Source organism: Oncorhynchus gorbuscha, linkage group LG21 (genome assembly GCF_021184085.1).
Source record: "Oncorhynchus gorbuscha isolate QuinsamMale2020 ecotype Even-year linkage group LG21, OgorEven_v1.0, whole genome shotgun sequence".
Classification (NCBI taxonomy): Eukaryota; Metazoa; Chordata; class Actinopteri; order Salmoniformes; family Salmonidae; genus Oncorhynchus; species Oncorhynchus gorbuscha.
In genome coordinates, this window is record NC_060193.1 from 27,277,554 (window position 1) to 27,295,861 (window position 18,308).

Genomic DNA, 18,308 nt, shown 5'->3' on the forward strand with positions numbered 1-18,308 from the left:
GGTCATGACATTTTTGCTCAATTGGTATCAAGGGACCTAACATGTCCCAGGAACACATTCCCCACACCAGTACACCACTGCCACCAGCCTGTACCATTGATACCAGGCAGGATGGGGCCATGGACTCAAGCTTAATCCAAATCATGACTACCATCAGCATGATGCAACAGGAACTGAGATTTGTTTGGACCAGGCAACGTTTTTTCCACTCAATTGTCCAGTGTTGGTGATCGCGTGCCCACTGGAGCCGTTTCTTGGTTTTGGCTCCAAGGAGTGGAACCCGGTGTGGTCAACTGCAATAGCCCATTCGAGACGAGGGCTGACGACTTGTGCGTTCTGAGATGCTGTTCTGCACACCCGTGTTGAACTGTGCAGTTATTTGCCTGTTTGTGGCAATGTTTGCACAATGCTTGCCATTCTCCTTCGACCTCTCATCAACGAGCTGTCGCATCATTCTCGGTAAACCCTAGACGCTGTCGTTTGTGAAAAGCCCAGGAGGCCGGCTGTTTCTGAGATACTAGAACCGGCACACCAGGCACCGACGATCGCACCGACGTTCATACCACGCTCAAAGTCACTTAGGTCACTCGTTTTGCCCATTCTAACGTTCAATCGAACAATAACTGAATGCCTGTCTTTTTGCTTCATATAGCAAGTCACGACTATGTGACTCACTGCCTGTAGGAGCGAACCATTTTTGTGAATGGGGTGGTGTACCAAATAAACTGGCAACCGAGTGTAGTTTTCACCGGTATTCTATCTAGATCAGTTTTTCTTCATCCTGGTCTTTGGTACCCAAAGGTGTGCAAATAATTGTTTTGCCTGTTGCTCTACACACCTGATTCCACTAATTGGACCTTCTGATTAGTGTAATCGGGTGTGAAATGCTAGTGTGAAAAAAATGTGCAGGACCAGCATTAAGAAACACTGATCTAGATGATTGACATCTGTTTTTGAGTGGTTGTTGATTCGAGAGAAGCTGTGGTGATGGCACCATAGCTTGTTGTGACACGATTCATTTAGCTGATTCTGTTGTAAAAACGTTTTATTTTTTTACGGAACATGGAGGGACCTAACTGAATTGATTCAATAGAAACTCTTGTTTTATTTGCAAATGTTCTGTTTGGGCAACTTGTTTGGACTAATGATTACATCCCATGTTGGGACAGTAGTTTAACCTGACCAGTTATAGCCATAGACAGTAACCAGGGCACAATGTTTTTCCAGGTTAGGTCTCTGGAAAAAACTCCTGGCCCTAATCCCATGTAATTTGTTTCTCTTGAGCTCTTCATATGTTTTTCGATATTACTCCCTCTGAGTCTTCTCCCTCCACCCTCCCATTCTGAATGTAGTCTGTGTACCCATATTCAAATTCCCATTTCCCTTAAATGACCTAACCATCACAATAGGGGAATTTATGTTCAGAAATAGGGAGTGAGGAAGAAGGTGCCTGCACATTTCAGTAGATCAAACGCTGTGCCCGCGGTTGGTTTGATTTTGTTCCGCTTGAGAGGGTTTGTGATACTGATTTAAATCTGTTTATGATGAATACATTTTGTGGATTTCAACAGCTACTTGTCTGATTAAATGTATTCAAGTGTGAATATCCAAATAGGTACCCAGAACGAAGAAGTCTGTATCCCATCTGTTGAAGAATGGACAGGATTCAACATCTGTTATTATGGGGTGAGCTCCTGCTTTTGACAAATGCATCCATTCTCATTTGTAAATGAATGTTTTAAAAGTGAACCTTGTAGGGTGTAAAGAAACAAGCAGTAAGTCAATTGTAGATCAGAGTACTATCTATGAAACAAATATCGTATTTGGCAGCTTAAACCACAAAGAATGATGCAAGAATGAGAGAGTTGCTGAATTATTCAAAATGCCAAGTGACATTTATAAGAGATATTCTGTTTGGGAATAATGTATCCAAAACATCCTTGAGTGGCTATCCGTCATATGAGAATGTCATGTAAAGACATTCCATAAATAAAAGGCATCCAATGGCGCCCAGTTGTGTTGATATGAAATACCGGTGGCATCAATTTCAATTTTACTAATCGAATCAATAACCCGTATTCATAAAGCGTCTATGATCTAAACGGCAAAAATGATCCTCGATCGGCACTCCTATTTGGAGATGTTTTATGCATACAAGCCTGAATGTTAGGAGCTAAAATAAATAACATTTTAACATGTGTTTCAAACCATGGGTCCTTCAATTGGCTGAATAAGGCCATTGATCAGCATACTGAAGAGGAAAATGCCTGTTAGCTGAATATGATCTTGAGTTTTCTCTCTCTCTCTCTCTCCCTCCTCCCAGCTGTGTTGGTGGTGTGCTGTTTAGCTGAGCGGCAGTACTTCATCCAGTCGAACCCATCCACCTGGGAACAGGCCAGACTCCACTGCCAGGTAGAACACAAAGATATAGAAAGTAGAGGTCGACCGGTTATGATTCTTCAACGCCGATACGATTATTGGAGGACCAAAAAAAGCAGATACCGATTTTATATATATATTTGCAATGATTTGCAATTATGATATAATGACAATTACAACAATACTGAATGAACAATTCAAACTTTTATTTAAATGTTTTATTCTGGGGGCTCCCTAAGTGTGTGCAGGTTTATCTCCAACCAAGCTTTAAAATGCCTGGTTAAACCAGTGACTAGGTTGAGAATGATGATGATATCAAATATTAGTGCTGGACTGGAACAAAAGCCTGCACCCTTCTGGCCCTCCAGCACCCAGTAAAAGCCACCCCTGATATAACTCGTAACTTTGTCATGTTAGGTGTGCTATAAAGACCTGGTGAGCCTCACCCCTGACAACAACCTGCAACTCGTCCAGAACCTAAACTCTAGTTACTGGATCGGCCTCCGCAAGACTATTCGCAATGACTCCTACCCCTGGTCCAGCTGGTCCAACGGAGACCCCCTCACCTTCCAGAACTGGTACCCTGGCCACCCAGTACTCTCCAAGCCCAAGGACCATGTGATGAAAGTTAACTACGGCTCCAGCCTCCCCAATGAATGTGGGTGTTCCTGCACCAATGAGAGCAAGCCTACCAATGTTACCCCGGCACCTACTGCTGCCGGTAGCTACAATGATACTGGTTACGGTAATGATACAGATGACACTTTCCCAGAGGATGAAAACATGACAACGTTATCAACGATGGAAGCCATGGCAAAGATGAAAGTAATAGAGAAAGCTGAGAGGACTACAATGGCAACAGAGGTGACAACGATGACATCTGAAATGACTACGGGACCAACGTTCTTTACAGGAGTTACTGGTGGCATCAGTGGGACGAATGAGACGGACACAGATGAGAACCAGTGCATAGCCCTATACAGTTTTGGACTTTGGTTTGATCAAATCTGCTCAAAGCCTACCCCCTATATCTGCTATGAAGGTAGGAGGGGTTTAATTTATGTATTTTTCTTCTTTAAAAAATTGAATTTAGTGTGATGTTGGCTTTCTGGGAAGTAGATTGAGATGCTGATGTTGGGGGGTGTAATACTTACTGGTAATCATATTGATATGTTTTCTATTTGACTCGCACCCTTTTCCCCGTCTTTGTCACCTTCTCTTACCCCCTCACCCAACCCACCCCGATCAACAACCGCATCTCACCTGTGTATGTAGACCGTTTCTACGGGAACGCCACCATGACCAACAAGACCCTACACAACGGGACTCTGCACTGGACCCGCGGGCCTGGTGACATCAGCGACTACAGGGTGGAGGTCAACTCCTCTGACTACAACCTGACCCTAAACCACAGCAACTTGAACCGGACTTACTTGACCTACGACCTTTCCAACCTCACCGCCGGCACCCAGTACAAAGTCCAGGTGTTCCCCATTAAGTGTGGAAGGGACCTCAACCCACAGAACGTCTCCTTCTACACCAGTGAGTATGGAGAATAGCACTAGTATCAAATGTCACTGTTGAATAGGGCCACTACAACTGCTGTTACTGCTACAACCACTATTACTGCTACTACTGCTACTGTACAACTACTACTAAAACTTGTAGTAGTGTAGATGCTAGATAGATATAAATTACATGTACAGTGCCTTCAGAAAGTATTCGTACCCCTTGACTAATTTCACATTTGGATGTGTTGCATACAGCCTGAATTCTAAATGGTTGATAAAAAAATATATATTTAAACCATCTACACACAATAACCCCATAATGATGAAGTGAAAACATGTTTTTAGAAATGTTTGCACATTTATTGAAAATGAAATACAGAAATATCTTATTTACATAAGCATTCACACCCCTGAGTTAATACTTTGTAGAAGCACCTTTGGCAGCGATTACAGCATTGACCAGTCTTGGGTAGGTCTGTATCAGCTTTGCACATCTGGATTTGGGGATTTTCTCCCATTCTTCCTTGTAGATTTTCTCAAGATCTTAGATGGGGAGTGGCGGTGAACAGCAATCTTCAAGTCTTTCCACAGATTTTCAATGGGATTCAAGTCTGGGCATTGGCTGGGCCGCTCAAGGACTTTCACATTCTTGTTCTGGAGCCATTCCCACATTGCTTTGGCTGTATGCTTGGGGTCATTGCAATGTTGGAATGTACAGTGCCTTGCGAAAGTTTTCGGCCCCCTTGAACTTTGCGACCTTTTGCCACATTTCAGGCTTCAAACATAAAGATATAAAACTGTATTTCTTTGTGAAGAATCAACAACAAGTGGGACACAATCATGAAGTGGAACGACATTTATTGGATATTTCAAACTTTTTTAACAAATCAAGAACTGAAAAATTGGGCGTGCAAAATTATTCAGCCCCCTTAAGTTAATACTTTGTAGCGCCACCTTTTGCTGCGATTACAGCTGTAAGTCGCTTGGGGTATGTCTCTTATCAGTTTTGCACATCGAGAGACTGAAATTTTTCCCATTCTTCCTTGCAAAACAGCTCGAGCTCAGTGAGGTTGGATGGAGAGCATTTGTGAACAGCAGTTTTCAGTTCTTTCCACAGGTTCTCGATTGGATTCAGGTCTGGACTTTGACTTGGCCATTCTAACACCTGGATATGTTTATTTTTGAACCATTCCATTGTAGATTTTGCTTTATGTTTTGGATCATTGTCTTGTTGGAAGATAAATCTCTGTCCCAGTCTCAGGTCTTTTGCAGACTCCATCAGGTTTTCTTCCAGAATGGTCCTGTATTTGGCTCCATCCATCTTCCCATCAATTTGAACCATCTTCCCTGTCCCTGCTGAAGAAAAGCAGGCCCAAACCATGATGCTGCCACCACCATGTTTGACAGTGGGGATGGTGTGTTCAGGGTGATGAGGTGTGTTGCTTTTACGCCAAACATAACGTTTTGCATTGTTGCCAAAAAGTTCAATTTTGGTTTCATCTGACCAGAGCACCTTCTTCCACATTTTGGTGTCTCCCAGGTGGCTTGTGGCAAACTTTAAACAACACTTTTTATGGATATCTTTAAGAAATGGCTTTCTTCTTGCCACTCTTCCATAAAGGCCAGATTTGTGCAATATACGACTGATTGTTGTCCTATGGACAGAGTCTCCCACCTCAGCTGTAGATCTCTGCAGTTCATCCAGTGTATTCATGGGCCTCTTGGCTGCATCTCTGATCAGTCTTCTCCTTGTATGAGCTGAAAGTTTAGAGGGACGGCCAGGTCTTGGTAGATTTGCAGTGGTCTGATACTCCTTCCATTTCAATATTATCGCTTGCACAGTGCCCCTTGGGATGTTTAAAGCTTGGGAAAAAAAATTTGTATCCAAATCCGGCTTTAAACTTCTTCACAACAGTATCTCGGACCTGCCTGGTGTGTTCCTTGTTCTTCATGATGCTCTCTGCACTTTTAACGGACCTCTGAGATCATCACAGTGCAGGTGCATTTATATGGAGACTTGATTACACACAGGTGGATTGTATTTATCGTCATTAGTCATTTAGATCAACATTGGATCATTCAGAGATCCTCACTGAACCTCTGGAGAGAGTTTGCTGCACTGAAAGTAAAGGGGCTGAATAATTTTGCACGCCCAATTCTTCAGTTTTTGATTTCGTTAAAAAAGTTTGAAATATCCAATAAATGTTGTTCCACTTCATGATTGTGTCCCACTTGTTATTGATTCTTCACAAAAAATACAGTTTTATATCTTTATGTTTAAAGCCTGAAATGTGGCAAAAGGTCGCAAAGTTCAAGGGGGCCGAATACTTTCGCAAGGCACTGTAAATCATTGCCCCTAGCCTAGGGTTGTTCGCACTCTGAAGCAGGTTCTCATCAAGGATTGGCCTGTATTTGGCACCATTCATTGTTCCCTCTATCCTTACCAGTCTCCCAGGCCCTGCTGCTGAAAATCACCTTCACAGCATGATGCTGTCACCGCCATGCTTCACTGTAGGGATGGTGTTAGACTGGTATTCTCCAGACCACAGAATATTTTGCCTTAGGCTCTGAGTCTTTCAAATGTATTTTTGCAAACTCCATGAATGCTGTCATATGCCATTATCTAAGGCAGAGGTGGGCAACTCCAGTCCTTGAAGGCCTGATTGGTGTCACATTTTTTCTCCATCCCTAGCAAACACAGCTGATTAATCAAATTGCATTCTAAACTGAAGATCATGATTTGGTGATTATTGGAGTCAGGGGTGTTAGCTGGGGTTGGGGCAAAACTGTGACACCAATCAGGCCCTCGAGGACTGGAACTGCCCACCTCTGATCTAAGGAGTAGCTTCTGTTCTTGCCACCCAACCATAAAGCCCAGACTGGTGAAGTACTGTAGAGACTGTTGTCCTTCTGGCAGGTTCTCCCATCTCAGCCAAGGAACTCTGTAGTTCTGTCAGAGTGGTCATTGGGTTCTTGGTCACCTCCATGACCAAGGTCCTTCTTGCTCGGTTGCTCAGTTTGGTCAGATGGCCAGCTCTCGGCAGAGCCACTATATTCATTCGTACACCTAGACTTTTTCCAAATTTTGTTATGTTACATCCTTAAATTGTTTTTCCCCTCATCAATCTACATACAATACCCCATAATGACAAAGCAAAATATCTTTTTGTTTTTGTATTTAAAAAAAAACTCATCACATTTACATAAGTATTTAGATCCTTTACTCAGTACTTTGTTGAATCTCCTTTGGCAGCGATTATAGCCTTGAGTCTTCTTGGGTGTGACGTTACAGGCTTGGCACACCTGTATTTTGGGAGTTTCTCCCATTCTTCTCTGCAGATCCTCTCAAGCTCTGTCAGGTTGGACGGGGAGCGTTGCTGCACTATTTTCAGGTCTCTCCAGAGATGTTCGATTGGGTTCAAGTCCAGACTCAGGCTAGGCCACTCAATGACATTCAGAGACTCGTCCCTAAGCCACTCACTCCTGTGTTGTCTTGACTGTGTGCTTAGGGTCGTTGTCCTGTTGGAAGGTGAACCTTCGATCCAGTCTGAGGTCCTGAGCGCTCTGGAGGAGGTTTTCATCAAGGATCTCTGTACGCTCCGTTAATCTTTCATTCGATCCTGACTAGTCTCCCAGTCCCTATTGCTGAGGAGTGGCTTCCATCTGGCCACTCTGCCATAAAGGCCTGATGGGTGGAGTGCTGTAGAGATGTTTGTCCTTCTGGAAGGTCCTCCCATCTCCACCAGAAGAACATTAGAGCTCTGTCAGACTGACCATCGGGTTCTTGGTCATCTCCCTGACCAAGGCCCTTTGTCATTATGGGGTGTTGTGTGTAGATTGATGATGATTTTTTTTCCATTTTAGAATAAGGCTGTAACGTAACAAAATGTGTAAAAGGGATGGGGTCTGAATACTTTCTGAATGCACTGTATATGCCTCATCACAATTCTTTCTCGGAGATCAGTTCCTCGGACTTCATGGTATAGTTACTGCTCTGACATGCTCTGTCAACTGTGGGACCTTATATACACTCACCGGCAAGTTTGAGGCACACCCATCTAGAACCGGGTCTTTCCCCCCCTTTCCCCCCAGAACAGCCTGAATTCTTTAGGGCATGGATTCTACAAGGTGTCAGAAATGTTCCACGTGGATTTTGGTCCATGCTGACGCAATGGCATCCCGCAGTTGCTGCAGGTTGGACAGCGGTACATTCATGCTGCGAACAGTCCATCTCATCTCAAAGATCCTCTATGGGGTTTGGTCAGCAACAATGTTCAGATACACTGTGGCGTTCAATCGTTTCTCAATTTGTTTCAAGGGACCTAACCTGTCCCAGAAAAACATTCCTCACACCAGTACACCACTGCCACCAGCCTGTACACATCCTGTACCACCAGGCAGGATGGGTCCATGGACTCATGCTGCTTACGCCAAATCCTGAGTCTGCCATCAGCATGACGTAACAGGAACTGGGATTCGTCGCGCCAGGCAATATTCTTCACTCTTCAATAGTCCAGTGTTGGTGATCGTGTGCCCACTGGAGCCACTTCTTCTTGTTTTTAGCTGATCGGAGTGGAACCCGGTGTGGTCGTCTGCTGCAATAGGCCACCCGTGACAAGGATAGGTGAATTGTGAACTGTTATTTGTCTGTTTGTGGCCCAACCTGTTAGCTTGCATGATTCTCGCCATTCTCCTTCGACATCTCATCATCAAGCTGTTTGCCCCCCATAGGACTGCCGCTGACTGGATGTTTTTTCTGTGTCGCACCATTCTCGGTAAAACCTTAGACAATGTCTCGCGTAAAAAGCCCAGGAGGGCGGCTGTTTCTGAGATACTAGATCTGGGGTGCTTGGCACCGAAGATCAGACCACGCTCAAAGTCGCTCGGGGCACTTGTTTTGCCCATTCTAACGTTCAATCGAACAGTAACTGAATGCCTCTGCCTGCTTTATATAGCAAGCCACGGCCACACGACTCACTGTCTGTAGGAGCGATTCATTTTTTTGTGAACGGGGTGGTGTACCTAATAAACTGGCCCGATGAGTGTAGACAGGTGTTACTTTCTAAATCATGTCCAATCATTTGAACTGGCCACAGGTGGACTCCAATAAAGTTCTCGTGATATCTCGACGATAAGCAAAGGAAATTGGATGCAGCTAAACTCATTTTGGAGAGTCATAGCAAAGTATTGTGTATACTAATGTAAATTAGATGTCTGTATTTAATTTAAAAACATGTTTTCACTTTGTCATTATGGGGCATTCTGTGTAGATGGGTGAGAGAAATCCATTTAGTACATTTTGAGTTCCGGCTGTAACAACAAAATGTGGATTAAGTCTAGGGGTATGAATACTTTCTAATGGCACCATATGCGTAGATGGTTATTATAATGGTATAACAATGTTAAGGCATCGATATCAGTGGAGATGATGATTATGCTGACTACTGATCATTCATTCTCTCTCAGAGCCTGATGTGATCAAATACCTCAACGTCACCAAGGTCTCAGAAACCAAGATCGCCCTGTCCTGGTCCGCTCCTGAGGGCAACCGTGACTTCTACTACATCCAGGTGAGGGGTCAACCTCATCTGAAAATGACCACACACACAGAGAGCGCTGTGGTGAAAGGCCTGATACCGGGGGGGTACTACACATTTGATGTCAACGCCAAAGTGGAGGACGAGTCCATGGAGGGAGACCCACTGAACATCTCCTCCTACACCAGTAAGTTACTGCAAACTGTTGTTAGTTGTTGATTTTCCTTTGCAAATGTTTGACTGGTTTTCCTAGAGGAACGTTTCTATAGGGGAAACAGTAAATAAGGCGCGCCACGTCAATTTCATTCCATTGACAAAATGAATCTGACATGTAATTGTTATTGAAAGGTTAGGATGCAACCGCACCCCAAATCATTTTCATAGATTCAAATTTGTACATGACCCAGTGCAAATTACACACACACACACACTGATCTCTTCTTTCCCCTTCAGAGCCAGGAAAGGTGTCAAACTTAAAGGTGTCTGATCCTACTGCTGACTCTGTCCACCTCCAATGGGAGCAGCCCGCAGGGAATATCTCTGGGTTTAGAGTGGACGTCTTGCATGAAGAAAACGTCAATAACAAGTTTGTCGGCTACTATAGAACAGTAACAAGTACTGTATGTAGGCTGCTATCAAGTATGTAGGCTATCATTGTTCACGTAGCCCAAACCAAACACATGCCATTTGACTATTTACTGCTAATGTTTTTATAAATCAAAAGACCCATACGTTTTTTTTCCCCATGGGATCATGGGAACCTTGAGAACAATCAGGAAATTGCCACTTTCAAAACAACTGGAATTATTTATTGTTCCAATTACCCAGTTGTCTTGAAAGCACCAAGTGCATTAAATGACCTGGGAATTCACATAGAAATGTAATGAATAGAACACACTCCATTCTCCAGCTATATGGAACAGAGAACAGTCTCTGATCTACAAGACGAGTGCGTGTGAACAGTATTGACGCAAGGCCATTGCTTGTTTATTTCTAGGACGCTGAAATACATAGACCTGAACAATACAAGTCTACGGGTCACGGAACTGCCGGCAGGCGCCAAGCTCTGGCTGAGCGTGGTAGCACTGGTGCCCGATGCATTTGTGAAAGGAGAGCCCAGCACCGTGATTGCCTTCACCAGTGAGTTTGGACAGATGATAATGGTGTTGGGAGAAGTTGCCCCTAGACAACTAATGGTTGAGGTTAGGATTTGGGGAGGGGCAGCTGATCCTAGATCTGTATCAAGGGGAAATTGTACCCAGGATAATGAGGCATTAGTTGATTGATTGGATGTTTGAGTGGTTGGTTGTTTGGGTGGTTCATTTGTTGAAGGGTTGCTTGATTGGTATGCTGGATAGTATCTTTGTGAATGATGTATAATAACTGTATATTATCATAGGAATAGCCGATGCGCTCAATTTGTTACTGTAATATATTTCCCCTTGTCTCACATGAATCTTTACCCCCCCCATCCGCTTTTCCCTCTCACCCCCATAGGTCCAAGTGGCATTACAGACTTAGAGTTGGTCCCTGCTACGTACACCATCAAGGTGACCTGGACAGCTCCCACGGGCAACTACGAGACTTTCAGCGTTCAGCTCAATCTAACCGCCTTGGAACAGGAAGTTGAAAAAAAGGAGCAAAACGCCAGTTCTCTCTCCTTCACGGGACTGAAGGCAGGAGCCGAATATACAGTGACAGTCACCACTCTGAATGGGTATCTCAAGAGCCAACCAAGTAGCAGAACAGTTTTCACTTGTGAGTTATTAGTTTAACTCCCTTTCTCTCTCTCTCTTTGAATAGATGAACACAGACAAGTCCAAAATGATTGGCACCGTTGATAAAGATGAGCAAAAAAGACTGTACAAATACTGAGCTATAATGTATGCTCAACATTTTGGCGAAATTATATTATTTTATACTATTTTTTTGTTTTGTTTTACAAATATATATTTTTTCTTTAAAAGATGGGGGCCAAAGTTATTGCCACCTGTTTTCAATACCTAATCTTGTGAGGATAATGGCACTGAGCCTTTTTCTAAAATGTTTTATGAGATTGGAGAAGACATTAGGAGGGATCTTAGACCATTCCTCCATACAGAAACCTTCCAGATCCTTGATATCCTTCATATGTGCCTATGGACTACCCTCTTCAATTAAAACCACCATTTTTCAATGGGGTTCAAGTCCGGAGACTGAGATGGTCATTGCAAAACGTTGATTTTGTGGTCCATTATCAATTTCTTTGTGGATTTTAATGTGTGCATGGGGTTATTGTCTTGCTGAAAGAACCACCCGAGGCCAGGTTTCAGCCTCCTGGCAGAGGCGACCAAATTTTTGTCTAAAATGTCCTAGAACTGGGTAAAGCTAATGCCATTGACCTTAACAAGGGCCCTAGGACCAGTGGAAGCAAAATATCCCCATAACAACAAAGATCCACCACCATATTAAAGTAGGAGTGTTTTTTTCTTTCTTTTCTGCATATGCATCTTTCTTTCATCGCGAAACCGACCACTGGTCTGCGTGGCCGAAGAGCTCTATTTTCACGTCATCCAACAAATGTAAACGCTTGGAGTTTCTTAAATGCCATTGGTACTTGGATTGGAACTGGTGCTATGGTCAGATGACGTGAAAATAGAGGTCCCTCGACCATGCACACAGTGGTGGGTTTTGGGTCGAAAGAAAGATGCATGTGCAGAAAAGAACCCCATTCCTATTTTAAAATGTGGTAGTGGATCTCTGATGTTATGGAGATATTTAGCTTATTTTGCTTGTTGAGAGACACTCCTATCCAGGACCTAAGTGTATATACTGGTTGAATAAAAAAACACTAGGGGATAGAAATGTTGACTTTTTAATGTTGACGTCTAGTCAATATTTTTCTCACCCATGTGCACACAGTTCCTGTCCAACCGGAACCGGCCAAAATCGACTCCTTCAGTGAGAGTCATGTCACCCTGTCATGGGGAGCCCCCAAGGCATCCCAAGGCGTAGAACTGACGTACCTGGTCAAATACACCACTGAATTCTGGAATTTGGCAAAGAATGTCATTGTGAAAAATGCCACCACCTATATATTTCATGGGTTGCATGCTGGGACCAACTACGACTTCGAAGTACGAGTGAAGGCGGGAACCCAGGAAAGCAGTCCGGTCACAGTATCACAGATGACAAGTAAATGAAACAATATCTTGTTTACAAATGTAATAATAATAGTGACTATGTTTGTCTTTGTTTTTTGCTAATCATCACTCCCTTAAATCTCAACTCCCTACACCTCTATATTGCCCTTTCTCTCTCCTCTCTCTACTCTCTCTCTCTCTGTCCCTCTCTGTATCTCTGCCTGCCTGCCTGTCTTGTCACTGCCAGTTGCTAAGAAGAGGGTTCTGACTATTACCACGAAGTGTTCCTCCAGCGTACCCCTCCACTGCGAGGACATCCGCACACAGACAGAGGTCCTGTCAAAGGTGAGGTCATCATCATCAAATCCTCCAATCACATGGCATTCATCACCAAACCTTTAAATCACATTACGTATGTACATTGTAGTCATTTTTATCAGACTCTCCTATCCAGAGCCACTTACAATGAATTGGTGGGACAACCGCATACTGTATCAGGGTCATTGCAAGAACAATCTTTGCTTTAAAAAAAATAATAAAATCAGCGACAGGGATGCTAGTAAGAGTAAATAGAATAGAACTTGCCGAAGTTCAGTGTCATATGCGTTCCCCATCACATACACAATAAAAAGACTGTACAGAGTAAATCAAATGGAACGTTTTCCTATAACACATCGAATACAAAATTGAGTCTGTCCTTATTTCTGTTACAGTTGCAGGAGCATTTCCGCAAGGAGTTCTACAAGAAGATAGATATTGTGTTCTGGGAACTGGACTGGAGAGAGGCATAATATCTCACACAAGCTCGACCAAATACTACTACTTTAATACACATTTATGGGAATTTGCCGCAACACTTTTGGTCCCCTAAAATGGGGGTACTATATACAAAAAGCGCTGTAATTTCTGCACGGTTCACCCGATATAAATGAAAATATACTCAAATTAAAGAGTACAGAGTACATATCTACTTTAACCTCGTAGTCACTGTATCATTTCAAATCCAAAGTGCTGGATTACAGAGCCAAAACAAAAACAACTACTTTCCCAATACTTTGGGAGCTCACTGTATGTGTGTTGAATTCCTTGTCCTTGTTTTCAAGATGTCATGTTTTCTTTGCAAATGCATTTTAGTAACATATTGTCTCTTACCAATTGTCAAATGAATCAATGAAAATGTACTTCATCTGACTGCGGTGTGGATAAAACGACATTATGTAATCAACTTAGCTTTTCTAGTGTAAAACAAGTATTTTCTAGTAAGTCTCTGTGCATCTCAATCAAGAAGGCACCTGATGTTGAAGATGATTGGTTTTTCGATTCAAACAATTTTGCTTGTTTGACGCTATACTGTTTTTTTGTATTTTTTACAACATGGTCGGCAACGTTACGTGGGGTAGTGGATAACTATTGGACTATTTGTAGCAAATAGCAATCGATAACTACTGTATTGAACGACGATGCAATGCCCCAAACGTGTAATTAATTGGTGCACTAACCGAAAATGTAGCAATGTAGCATTTTGCTCCATTCCAGTAGTTAAAAAACACAAGTGAAAACTAAGTGCTTAGTGAGCGGAGACGATGCCTGTCCAACATTTCCATTCTCTGAAACCAACCACGAAGCACAGCAGTTGTTCAAAGTAACTAGATAGCTCGGGAGCTAAATGGCTTCTCATATCTGTGAAAACCAAGGCTATCTAATGAGTTATCTTCTTGACCTCAGAATGTAAGCACGGGTACTACTAGCTAGCTAGTTAAAGGGACATTCCACTCCAAAATCTAATGTTGTTAGATTATGTTTTAGACCTATATCAAGATCCACATCCCATTACCATCAATTCCAAATGAATGGAATTGGACATTTCCAAACGATCTCTCTTTGAAGATGTGTTGCAACTCCGCTGTTGCGAGAAGTTCTCCACTATAGCCTGCAAAAGCATATCCTTTCACCGGTAATTATGACACTCTTTTGTTTGGAGGATGAGCAATGATGAAAGACGTGTTTTATATCATCACAATTTCCTAAAACTAGAAACATTATGGGCCAGTTTCCTGGATACAGCGTAAGCCTTTTCCTAGTCTAAAAAACATTCTCAATGGAGAATCTCCATGTAAATATCTTTTTTAGTCCTGATTGGGACTAATCTGTGTCTGGGAAACTGTCCCTTAGTGTATAATCAGCATGCGCAGTTATTCTCTCATTTCTTCATTGCATAGCATACTTGTGCCCTATACCAAAACCAACCCCTACCCCATGGCACTTATACCTTGTCCCCTGTGTCTTCTCCATAGGTTTCCTAGGAACACAGAGCGAAGGCTCCAGTGGTGTTCTGCCCCCATCTGACAAAGTCCTGACCAGCAGTGGATCCCCAGCACCTAACGTTTGTTCCGCAGCAAACACTTCACCCACAACATGTTTGACCTCACGGGCCAGATGGTCAGACTGAGGGGCCAGATGGTCAGACTGAGGGGCCAGATGGTCAGACTGAGGGGCCAGATGGTCAGACTGAGGGGCCAGATGGTCAGACTGAGGGGCCAGATGGTCAGACTGAGGGGCCAGATGGTCAGACTGAGGGGCCAGATGGTCAGACTGAGGGGCCAGATGGTCAGACTGAGGGACCACACCGTACCCTCAGTCTTCAACTTCCGCCAGAGGGGGAAGGTAGGTATACAATCCAAAAACATCCCCATGACACTAAACACGAGACGGTACAGAAACAATATAGCCTAGAGACACTTTCCTACCACAATGTAGTCCCTAGTCCATAGGGTAGCGTGGGATAAGTTGAAACCACGTCTGTCTTTATTTCCCAAACACTATTTGGGACAGGCATTTTGTTATTTAAACTTCTTTTAAAACGGACTTAACACCTAACAAACACTTTAATGTTTTTTAAACACATATCCCATTGATAATGCCTTGCATTACGCCTGGTAAGAAAACACTTTCATTTGCTCATCTTGCCATTGGCTCTATTAGCTCACACAGCCTCAAGGATGTACTTTCATTCTATGTTTAGGACCGCATATTGAAGCTTATATAGACCCCAACGTACCTATAGAACAATCTACAATATGTAACTTTTTGGGCAACCTGACCAAATTTACATAGAAATGTGAGTTATAGATCTGTTCTCATTAAAAGTACGTGGATCTGTTATATGGTGTTCTTTTTTTAATTTTCTCCCCAATTTCGTGGTATCCAATTGTTGTCTCATCGCTACAACTCCCGGGCTCGGGAGAGACGACGGTTGAAAGTCATGCGTCCTCCGATACACAACCCAACCAGCTTCTTAACACAGCGCGCATCCAACCCGGAAGCCAGCCGCACCAATGGATACACTGTGTACCTGGCAACCTTGGTTAGCGCGCACTGCGCCCGGCCCGCGATGAGACAAGGATATCCCTACCGGCCAAGCCCTCCCTAACCCGGACGACGCTAGGCCAATTGTGCGTCACCTCACGGACCTCCCGGTCGCAGCCGGTTACGACAGAGCCTGGGCGCGAACCCAGGGACTCTGATGGCACAGCTGGCGCTGCAGTCCCACTGCGCCACCCGGGAGGCCCCTCTATGGTGTTATTTCTATGCTTTCGGTTTGGTACACCAGCTTCAGACAGCTGAAAATACAATATTTCTGGTTATGGAAAAGATATTTCACAGCGGTTTAGATGGAACAATGATTCTCTACACTATACTTGCTTATTAGGGGAACTATTATAATTTGAGTAACTAGGAATTGGTGGAGCGATTTCAGCATAGTGCATCTTTGAAATGATCTACATTGGTTTTTTTACCATTGTATTGTCATTGTATTTTTACCTAACTTGCTTACTTTTCCATGTGGTGTCTTCCTTCACGGACTTCATGAAATTATGACCTCTTCCTAAATATTTAGTAAAATTATACATTTTGTGTATGGTTTCCCAGAAACAAGGGTGGATCAACTTACCCCACTCTCCCCTAATCAACCCCGAGTCCCTACCTCTAGAGCAGGGTTTCTCGAACTAGGTCCTGGGCTCCCCCTTGGGTGTACGTCTTGGTGTTTGCCTAAGCACCACACAGTTGATTCAAATAAACAACTCATAATCAAGCTTTGGTTATTTGAATCAGCTCTGAAGTGCTAGGGCAAAAAATAAAAATATGGAGTCCCAAGACCCAGTTTGGGAAACCCTGCTCTAGACAGTAGACACTTTTGGCTAATACATATGAAAAAGACGGCAGTGCTTCAAAAATACTTTCTCATAACCGAAGTTGTTCAATAGGGTTTGTCAAATGGTAATAAACAAAACTCTGGTGCATATATTTGTGTCTGCCCCGCCTCATAGAAGAAGAGAATGGGAGAGCAGGAGGCATTGAGTTGTAATGAATCACATTGCTGATAGTCAACCTGCTGTGTGCCTGCTGTAGCACAAAACTGCCACTAGGGGTCACCCTATTTATTTACCTAGATTCACTTATAAAGGATGGCAAAAAAACATTTGTCGTGGTTGAAGTCAATGCAGATTTCCATTCAGGAATCATGAAGTCCATATAGAAAGCAATGGGGAATTTTCAATGCATGAAGTGAATTTCAGTTCACCACCTGAATTGCCTGAATTGAAAACTGATTTGACCCCATTCTGATTGTTACATCAATTGTGCACTTATTTTTGATACCCCGTTTCTCTCTCTTGTTTTCGATCCAGAACCCGCCCTTCATCATCCAGGGCTTCCACTTCAGGGTGTCAGAGTCCACCGTGTCCCACGTCTGGAGCACCTGGATGGAGCTTCTGCCGAGACGGATGAGACGGGGAGAGGGTTGAAAAGAGAGTATGCAGAGGGGAGAGTAGGGAGGGTAGCCTCTTGGTGGAAGGAGGGGGCATAGGGAGGTAGAGGTGTGGGGAGAGTGGGAAACAGAGTGAGACCAAAAATAAATACAAAATACAAAGAAAGTTTGAATGAAACCTAGGTAACATCAGATTACGTACTGTACTTGCCCCATAGCATGAACTTGACTCTTATCAGTAAATAATTATTAGAATGTCGGTAGAATCATGAGATAATGCTGGTTTTAGGTTGTACTTTGTAGTCCGCCAAAACAAAGCCATTGTTTTGACTACTCCGGATCTGACTTAACGAACCACGTGATTGTTAGAGATAACCGTTATCGGTAGGAGTTTTATTTTTCCTGTGCTATTCACCTATACTGTAATTGTAACCTATAAGCCTTGAGCACTCTCGTTCCCTCTCCCCACCAGATCCCCAGCCAGCGTTACATCACTTCTTTCCAGCCTCGCCTAGCCAACGGCCGCCAGTTCTAGTTCCTCGAGTGTGCCGACATCCACTCCAGCCGCCGCAAGCGAGGGGACACACCCAACCCCTCCTACCAGGCCCTACCACTACCTCTGCAGCGAACGCGTTTGTTGTCTGATGGACAAGGGGATGGCGTTCCGTTACCTGAGGGCGGTGCACCCTACCCGGATCGGGGGTGTAGCTAGACAGGGCCTGGGAGGTGTGCTGCTGCCTGGCCTGCCTTCTTCACCGCCCTCAGGGAGTCAAATAGGTCCAAGACCAAGGGCCTCTGTTACAAATATCTCTGCGAGCAGGCCCAGACCAACTACCTCCATGAGGAGGCCCAAGCTACCACCTACATGTGAGGAGGCCCAGACTTCAACTAAAAGCTGCGTGGGCCTCCTGAAAGATGTTTTTTTTTTTTTTTTTTCTGAATTGTGTACAATTAATTGTTTATTATTACTGTTAAGACAAAATATAATTGA

At 43.6% G+C, this 18,308-nt stretch overlaps 1 protein-coding gene across 1 annotated transcript; it reads left to right on the forward strand.

Annotated features, from left to right (window-relative positions):
- Positions 1 to 1,203: 1,203 nt before the first annotated feature.
- Positions 1,204 to 18,241, forward strand: LOC124008154 (receptor-type tyrosine-protein phosphatase eta-like). The gene is made up of 13 exons (XM_046319207.1): positions 1,204 to 1,514; positions 1,616 to 1,686; positions 2,324 to 2,412; positions 2,797 to 3,421; positions 3,655 to 3,921; positions 9,357 to 9,614; positions 9,881 to 10,013; positions 10,425 to 10,567; positions 10,925 to 11,185; positions 12,329 to 12,601; positions 12,797 to 12,894; positions 13,263 to 15,213; positions 17,238 to 18,241. Exons 2-12 carry the CDS (start codon positions 1,656 to 1,658, stop codon positions 13,338 to 13,340), a joined length of 2,256 nt encoding a protein of 751 aa, XP_046175163.1. The 5' UTR covers positions 1,204 to 1,514; positions 1,616 to 1,655; the 3' UTR covers positions 13,341 to 15,213; positions 17,238 to 18,241.
- Positions 18,242 to 18,308: the final 67 nt, after the last annotated feature.